The sequence below is a fragment of the Capra hircus genome, chromosome 19 (assembly GCF_001704415.2).
Source record: "Capra hircus breed San Clemente chromosome 19, ASM170441v1, whole genome shotgun sequence".
Taxonomy (NCBI): domain Eukaryota; kingdom Metazoa; phylum Chordata; class Mammalia; order Artiodactyla; family Bovidae; genus Capra; species Capra hircus.
Window position 1 is genome coordinate 44,109,637 of NC_030826.1, and position 9,216 is coordinate 44,118,852.

The 9,216-nt window shown below is 51.7% G+C and overlaps 1 protein-coding gene across 1 annotated transcript in view; it reads left to right on the forward strand.

Annotated features, from left to right (window-relative positions):
- DBF4B (DBF4 zinc finger B) overlaps nt 1-6,723 on the forward strand; it is a gene marked incomplete at its 5' end in the record, with an annotated part of 28,579 nt that extends 21,856 nt beyond the window's left edge. Inside the window, 3 exons of the mRNA XM_018064012.1 lie at nt 3,520-3,628; nt 3,755-3,879; nt 4,723-6,723. Coding sequence (XP_017919501.1) covers nt 3,520-3,628; nt 3,755-3,879; nt 4,723-5,722 — 1,234 coding nt within the window. The remainder of the gene's footprint in view (nt 1-3,519; nt 3,629-3,754; nt 3,880-4,722) is intronic.

The following is a 9,216-nucleotide window of genomic DNA, read 5'->3' on the forward strand; positions in this document are numbered from 1 at the left end:
ATAATTTTGAGAAGTGCAGCCAAATTGCTTTTCATGGAGGTAATGCCAGGGTACGCTTTCACTCACAGTGGACCAGAGCCCATTTTCCCATCCCCGTGGCTAAGATAGTGAGCTGTCAGACTTGTGACCTCAGCCAGTCTGATAGATCAAAAACCATATCTCAGTGTAATGTAATTTTCATTTTTCTCTTTATGAATGAGCTTAAGTATGTTTTCCTATGTTGGATCATATGACTCTCTCTTTTTTTAAATCTCTTTTTGTGTGAACCTTTTTCATAGCCTTTGCCAGTTTTTCTGTTCAGTTATTGATCACTTATTGATTTGTAAGGAGCCCTTTGCTATGTTATTAGTTATAAATACCCTCCTCAGTTCCTGGTGTGTTTTTTTGAGTTTGCTTATATTTTCTACCATGCATATATATTTTTTTAATTGTTTGTCATTGAACTTATCAGCTTTTTTACCATTTCCTGGGTTTTGTGTCATACTTAGAAAGTCCTTAGGGGAATAGTTTGGACCCACTGAATTTGCTCAGTCAAATACCAGTACCCCACAGGCTGTTTAAAAATGCAGGACTGACTACAAATAATAAATGCTGGAGAGGATGTGGAGGAAAGGAAACCCTTCTACGCTGCTGGTGGGAATGTAAATTGGTGTAGCCACTGTGGAAAACACTATGGAGTTTCCTTAAAAAATTAAAAATAGAGTTGCCATATGACCCAGCAGTCCCACTCATAGGCATATATCTGGAGAAAATGCTAATTCAAAAAGATACTTGCACCTCAATGTTCATAGCAGCAATATTTACGATAGCCAAGACACGGAACCAACCTAAATGTCCATAAATGGATAAAGAAGATGTGGTGTATATATACATATATATATGTATACACACACACAGTGAAATTCTGCTCTGCTTAGCCATAAGCAAGACTGAAACAATGCCATTTGTAGCAACATGGGTGGATTTAATAGAGATTATGAGTGAAGCAAATCAGAGAAAGAGAGATATCATATGATGTCACTTATATGTGGAATCTAAAAAATAATACAAATGAATTTATTTACAAAATAGACTCACAGACACAGAAAACAAATTTATGGTTACCAAAGGGGAAAGCAGTTGGAGGAGGGATCAGTTCAGTCGCTCAGTCTTGTCCGACTCTTTGCGACCCCATGGACTGCAGCACGCCAGGCTTCCCCATCCATCACCCACTCCCAGAGCTTGCTCAAACTCATGTCTATCAAGTTGGTGATACCATCCAACCATCGCATTCTCTGTCGTCCCCTTCTCTTGCCTTCAGTCTTTCCCAGCATCAGGGTCTTTTCCAATGAGTCAGTTCTTCGTATCAGGTGGCCAAAGTATTGGAGCTTCAACTTCAGCACAAGTCCTTCCAATGAATATTCAGGACTGATTTCTTTCAGGATTGACTGGTTTGATCTCCTCGCAGTCCAAGGGACTCTCAAGAGCCTTCTCCAACACCCCAGTTCAAAAGCATCAATTCTTCGGCACTCAGCTTTCTTTATGGTCCAGCTCTCACATCCATACATGACTACTGGAAAAACCATAGCTTTGACTAGACAAATCCTTGTCAGCAAAGTAATGTCTCTGCTTTTTAATATGCTGTCCAGGTTAGTCATAGCTTTTCTTCCAAGGAGCAAGCATTTAATTTCATGGCTGCAGTCACCATCTGCAGTGATTTTGGAGCCCAAGAAAATAAAGTCTGTCACTGTTTCCATCTATTTGCCACAAAGTGATGGGACCAGATGCCATGATCTTAGTTTTCTGAATGTTGAGTTTTAAGCCAGCTTTTTTATTCTCCTCTTTCACTTTCATCAAGAGGCTCTTTAGTTCCTCTTCACTTTATGCCATAAGGGTAGTATCATCTGTGTATGTGAGGTTATTGATATTTCTCCTGGAATCTTGATTCCAGCTTGTGCTTCATCCAGCCCAGCATTTCTCATGATGTACAAACAGGGTGACAATATACACCCTTGATATACTCCTTTCCCAATTTGGAACCAGTCCGTTGTTCCATGTCCAGTTCTAACTGTTGCTTCTTGACCTGCATACAGGTTTCTCAGGAGGCAGGTTAGGTGGTCTGGTATTCCCATCTCTCTAAGAATTTTCCACAGTTTGTTGTGATCCACACAGTCAAAGGCTTCGGCGTAGTCAATGAAGCAGATGTTTTTCTGGACTTCTTTTACTTTTTCTATGATCCAACAGATGTTGGCAATTTGATCTCTGATTCCTCTGCCTTTTCTAAATCCAGCTTGAACATCTGGAAGTTCTCAGTTCATGTACTGTTGAAGCCTAGCTTGGAGAATTTTGAGCATTATTTTGCTAGCTTGTGAGGTGAGTGCAATTGTGCAGTAGTTTGAGCATTCTTTGCCATTGCCTTTCTCTGGGATTGGAATGAAAACTGACCTTTTCCAGTCCTGTGGCCACTGCTGAGTTTTCCAAATTTGCTGGCATATTGAGTGCAGCACTTTCACAGCATCATCTTTTAGGATTTGAAATAGCTTAGCTGGAATTCCATCCCCTCCACTAGCTTTATTCTTAGTGATGCTTCCTAAGGCCCACTTGACTTCACACTTGAGGATGTCTGGCTCTAGATGAGTGATCACAAAATTGTGGTTATCCGGGTCATTAAGATATTTTTTGTATAGTTCTTCTGTGTATTCTTGCCATCTCTTCTTGATATCTTCTGCTTCTTTTAGGTCCATACCGTTTCTGTCCTTTGTTGTGCCCATTTTTGCATGAAGTGTTTCCTTGGTATCTACTTTTCTTGTAGGGATCTCTAGTCTTTCCCATTCTATTGTTTTCCTCTATTTCTTTGCATTGATCACTTAGGAAGGCTTTCTTACTTTTCCTTGCTATATCAGATGGATATATCAGATGGAGGAAGGATAAATCAGGATTAACAGGTTAGGATCAACAGATACAAACTACTGTATATAAAATAAACAAGAAGGTCCTACTGGATAGCACAGGGAAGCATATTCACTATCCTGTAATAAACCATAATGGAAAAGAATATGAGAAAGAAAAAAGAACTAAATCACTTTGCTGCATACCAGAAACTAACACAACAGTGCAAATCAACTACACTTCAGTTAACAAATCAAAACTCAAATGCAGGACTGCAATTCAAAGAAGTCAGGCTTGAGAAAGATGTGAAAGTCCTCAGGGAAGGTACAGCCGTGTGGGTCTAATGACCCTGGGTTTGGGTATTCCCACGGAGCTGGAACATCGTCAGGGATTCTTGCCTGTGGTTTGAGGTGTATGGGTGGGATCAAGATGGAGCTAAGATGGGGTACTCACAGAGAGGCCTCTCCTTCCTTGCTGCCTCTCCTGCCCCCCTTGTACAAGTGGTGCCAACTGTAGGCAGGCCAGCCTGTGCCCTACTCTGGCCATTTTGGTCCCTCTTTCCCCACTGGCCTGGACTCCAGGCCACAGGGCCGCAGTTCGCTCTGAGGACTCCAGCAGTGACCACTTTCCCCCACCCTGTATTCTCCCCAGAGAGGCCAAGGACCAGGAGCCAAGCCGGCGATCAGCTGCCTGCACTGTGCCCAGGAGGAGGAAAGGGTACTGTGAGTGCTGCCAAGAAGCCTTCGAGGAGCTGCACAGGGTGAGCTCCTTCCCCACCACACGGCTGCTCCCAGATGGTCTCTCCGCCCTGGTGAGGTTGGGTGGTCTGCTTGTGCCCTGCCCCAGCCTAGTCTAACGCCCCCCCGCCTCCTCTCACCCCGAGCAGCATCTCCAGAGCCCCCGGCACCAGGGCTTTGCCCTGGAAGCCCACCTGTACGCTGAAGTCGATCGGATCATCGCCCAGCTGAGCCACAGCTTTGCAGACGCCCCCTTCCAGGCCAGCCTCCCCGGGTAAGCACCACCGTGCCACCCTGCCATGGGTGCCGGGCACAACCGCCTTCTCAGCTCTCCTGCTGCTGCCCCGAGGTGGAGAGGAACCCTCGGGTTGGCGACAGCAGAGACCAGGCTGTGGTCCCTTTCTTACTCCTTCCTTCCCTTTCTTTCCTGCCATCTTCTGTTCTCTTCTTTAGGGGGCGGTCAAGGGAAGGCCTCCATCTGGGGCTTCATCCCATCAGATCAGGATGGACCCCAACCAGAGCTCCCTTCCTAACGGCACAGCTCAGGGCGCAGGGGGAGCAATCCAGCTGCCGCTCTGCTCCTGCCATGTGTCTGGTCACGTGCCTGTCTGGCCTTCCAGAAGTAGGGTGGGGGATTCCTGGATCTTTCCTGTGTAGGTGAAGAGCAGGGTCTTCCTGCTTCTCTAGAAGTTTACCCCAGAAGGGATGGCAGAGGATTTGGCAGAATCCCAGGGCCCTCTGAGCACCCACCGCCCGCTGCCCACCAAGGAGCTGTGGCTTCATCTCCCGCAGCCCCAAGTCTCCACCGCAGGCAGCCTCCCTGGGCTCAGGGTGGACAGCCAGGACCTGTGCTGCTCTCTCTAGCCACCAAAGGGCAGCCTCCTCCATGACTGCCTTATTAAACAGAGCAGCCAGCTGTTCTCTGGCCAGCCCTGACCACGGACCGCAGAGCCAAGAACAGGCCTTTCACCTGGGACCCAGAATGGCAGCTCTTTTCTAAACACCAAACCCCAGAAGGGTAGCACCATATGGGCCTCCACTGTGCCCCCAGCCCGGGAGGACCCCCACTTGCTCTGGAGTTGAACTCTGTGACCCACTGGTGTTTCTCTCCCCACAGGCAGCCAGGCTCCTTGGCTTCAGACTGTGACCCTCTATGTCCTGAGCCTCCGCCTCCCCACTGGCCCTCCCCTCTCAGGGCAGCGTCTCCCTGGAGGAGGAATGACGGTCATCAGCAGGCCCCAGGTGCCACCGAGCATGGTGGGACTGTGAGTGGCATGAAGGCAGCAGCAGAGCCTGTGGAGGCGGGCAAGATTCCTGAACCGATAGCGAGCTGCTGGGAGCTGAAGGGGTCAGCTGACAGCTTTGGGGACCCCCTAGAGACCTCAGGCTCTGGGAGCCCTGCTTACCAGGGCCTCCTAACCAGCTCAGGACTTACTGAACTCTCCTCTGGCCCAGAGCTGCCTCATTTTGGCCACAAGCGGAAGGTTCAGTTCCCCGGTGGCAGTGCTGAGAAGAGGCCAGGTGCATCCTGGCCACAAGCCTCACTCTTTGTCCCAAGAGCCCCCAGCCCCTGTGGCACCCCCAGCTCCTGTGGTATCAGGACAACCAGCAGCAAGCACCTTCCCCTTCCAGGCTATGAGCCTAGGTCTCTGGCCTCCCTCCAGCCTGTGCACCACCCACAGGGAGAGACCTGCCTCACCCTCCCAGGCGGCCCCCCAATAGATTGGCAGAGTGCTGGGCCACACAGGCTCCCTGGCCTGGGGCAGGAAGGCCCCCAGGACCTAAGTGTTCTGAGGGTGCCGCCCCTGGCCCTGCCTCCCAGCAGGCTGAGCAGCTCCGGGCCAGCTGCCAGCCCACCTGCCCTCAGCTGCAGGCACGGAGCCCCCAGGAGGACCTGCAGAGAGCCCGGCTGCCTTTCCCTGCCACCCTCTGCCAGCCAGCAGGCGGACCAGCTGCTCCCAATGGTTCTGGACCTCCCAGCCTCTTCCAGGCCCCTGACTCCCAACCCCAGCCCACTGCCAACAGAGAACTACTTCTATGAGTCCCCGCCCAGCCCTGGGCATGCAGCTCTGGGGCCAGACAACTCCCAACTTGAGGGCAAGTTATATGTCAGCTGAGGGGTACACACCCAGCCCAGGCCAACCAGACACACAAGGAGGAGCCGACCCGGAGTCTGGCCCTGGACGATCATGGCTGAGCTCTAGGTGCATTAGATGGAGCCAGTCCTCCCGGCCACCAAGTCTTCAGGGCTGGGGGCTGCCCTCTCCAGCCATGGATCGTGCAGGCGCGGCCAGCTGCTCAGGCCGGGAGGCAGGGGTAAGGTTGGCATAGGGAGGGCCCACAGAGAAGCCAGAGCAGCAGCGCCCTGGCCTGTCCCTCTGCAGGCACTTGCTCAGCCAAGAGGGTTAGTTGTCGGTGTTCCCCACCCCCACCCCAGCCTCCTTTCCCACAAGCATGTGGCTCTCCTACTTTCTGAGATGCCTGCATGTTGTCCCCTCCCCCAGCCCCCCACGCTGGTGCACACAGATCCTCAGGAACATATGAAGCAGAGGAGGGGCTCGGCTGCTCCATTTCCAAAGCTCCCTCCCGTCACACTTACTGGGGGCCTAGCACTGACCCTCCCCTGAGCCCAGGACGTGGCCTGAGCCCCCTCTGGGGCGGCTGCCCACCCAGAGTTCTGTTCCAGGGTCAGTAGCTCACCTGCCAACTTCTGCATCCCCCTCCTTCCCCAAGGACCTCCCCCCACTTCTTTCAGCTGAGCCATTAATCTGGAGACAGGGATGAGTTTGCTATCGATTCTTTGGCCACTTTTTTTTTATTATTACATCTTGTACTGTGGTTCTTCTCACCCTTCTCTGCCTTTGTGTTTGTCTCTTTAAATGTTGAAGCTCCCAGAAGCCTGGTGCTATTCTGTATCTCATTTTGGAGGAAGAAAGTTGGAGGGGGGGGTGGCGCCTAGATGCAGGTGAGGACCTGAGTTGTTAGTGTGGAAATAGAACGGCTATGTATACATTGCTCACAGAAATCAGGTTTGGCCTTTTCATGCCATCCCGTTAAGTTTCACAATTAATCTTGGTTCAGAAGATGTAAAATAAATTTATTAATAACAAACAGCAAAGAGATGGGGCTGGCGTGTGATGTGTCTTGATCTGCCCTTCAGGGCCTTGATCTGCCCTCCAGAGACCCATGCAGGCTGACAGCCCAGCAGATACAGACAGAACAATGAGGTAGCAAGCTGCTGCCACCTGCAAGTGGGAGAGCGTGCCACCGCCCTCTGCAGACCTAGCTCCAGAGGGCTCAGGGGAGGTGGGAGTATGCCTGTCCAGTCTGCTCAAGTCACTCACTGGCCCTGCTGCCCACCTCGTAGTTGCCTGAAGGGGGCGCACTTGCCACCCACTCCCAAGGAAAACACCTTTGCTCTAACGAACCAGGGCTCCAGGTCCTCCTCTCTGCCTGGAGCCCAGACAGTAGCTTCTTTCCAGGCCTCATGTGTACATCTCTTTTTCTACAACTCAGGGGCATGCCTCGTCCCCCACTGCCTTTCCCGCAACACTGCCACTTGAGTAGGGAGCTCCCCCACCCCTTTCTCAGACCTCTGAGAGCCTCATGTGCTATTCACTCAAAGACAGACACACCAGGTCGTGACGCCCTTGTCACCGTCTGCCCAGGACCTCGCATCCAATTATATGGCCTTCCCCTCCCATTTCAACAACTTGATGTGACATCTGGACATCCCATCGCTACCAGGCCAAGCCCCAACGTTACATCTCCCTGCCTCCAGGTCTCTGTTCCGGCTTCTAGGATGTCAGCTGAGAGAGGAACCCAGGCCACCTGAGTCCAGAGCCAGGACAGCGAGGTGCTGCTTGACACAAGCCCCTTGGTGGCTCCCCGGCACGGGCACTGTTCACACCTCCTTCCCCTCCCTTCACTTGCATTGATTCAGCAGCTTAAAGAGAGCTCCCTTCTGTTCTCTGGCTACATCTTGCGGTCTACAGCCACTGCCTCCGTGCCCGAACCTCCTGCCCCGTCCAAACCTCCGCGGTGGCTCTACCCGAAGCACTCCACTAGGATCGTCCCTTCCAAGGTCACCTCGGAGAACCTGATAATGACCAAAATTGGCATCCTTTTCCTTTTCCCCATCTTGTTGGAAACTGGCTCCCCTGCTCCCGCTGACCTCAGGGTCCCCTGCCTTCCCCCAGCCTCTGCCCTCTACCACGGGCACTGGTTCCCTCAGCAGCCCCAGCCCCCAGCCCTCACTGCCTCTCCAGATGTGAGTCTGGGCCCTTGTTCTCACCTCCCAACTCTGGTTCTTTCAGTGAATTGGTAGCTCCACCCCTGACTCCCTTCTGGGCTCCAGTCTTCACCCATGCTGGGTGAGAAGGCAGGAGATTTAGCCACACTCAACACAAGTCCCTTTACTACCCTGGGTCTTGGTTTCCTCATCTTTAAGTGGGGTTTTTGTGAGATGATTTCAAGGGTCCTTCCTCCAATAATAAAAAAACCCGCCACCTCCTGTGAATCCCTTGTATGCCTCCTGTCCTACTTGCCTCGAAGGGACTCACCTAGAGCTCAGTCCCTGCCCGCCCCATCTTACATCTCTCCCACTCTCTCTAGCAGCCCCAGGCCCTCCTATTCTCTCTCCCTGTTGACCCTCCTCCCCTTAACCCACCTTGCCTCCCTGTCTTCTCCACCACCTGCTGCCAGACCACCCTGGGCCATCCAGACCCCGTGTGCCCGCTCTTAGGCCCTGACCTGATCCTTGACAACAGCCAAAATGCTCTTCAAGGCACAGCCTCCATATTCTCCATGAATCCTATAGACTTCAAGCCACGCAGGCCTGAGTTCAAATCCAGGTCCTGCCACTCTGTGACCCTGGGCGCACTCCTGAAAGTCAGCTTTCTAAATCTAAAGAATGGAAGTAAGAGTCGTTGCCACCTTACTAGGGAGTCAGAATGAAGTCTTGGTCTTCCCCCGGTGGCTCAGTGGTAAAGACTCCACCTGGGAAGACCCCATATTCCTCGGAGCAACTAAGCCCGTGGGCCACAACTGTTGAGCACATGCTCTATCGCCTGGGAGCTGCAACCACTGAGCCCATGTGTCACAACTACCGAAACCTGCGTGCCCTATAGTCTGTGCTGCAACAGAAGCCACCGCAATGAAAAGACTGCACACCACAACCAGAGAGTGGCCCCCGCTCGCTGCAACTAGAGAAAGCCGACGCAGCAACAAAGACCCAAGCTCAGTCAAAAATAAATACTAATAAACAAATATATTTTAAAAGAATTAAATACGTTAGTGAGGTGCGTGGTACATTGTAAAGTGAAAGTGAAAGTGAAGTCGTTCAGTCGTGTCTGACTCTTTGGGACCCCATGGACTGTAGCCTACCCGGCTCCTCCGTCCGTGGGATTTTCCAGGCAAGAGTACTGGAGTAGGTTGCCATTTTCTTCTCCAGGAGATCTTCCCAACCCAGGGATCAAACGCAGGTCTCCCGCATTGCAGGCAGACGCTTTACCATCTGAGCCACCAGGGAAGACTCATTGTAAACACTCAACAAACTATTATTTCAACCCCCACCAACACACACACACCTGCAAGTCCTCTCTTCTAGAAA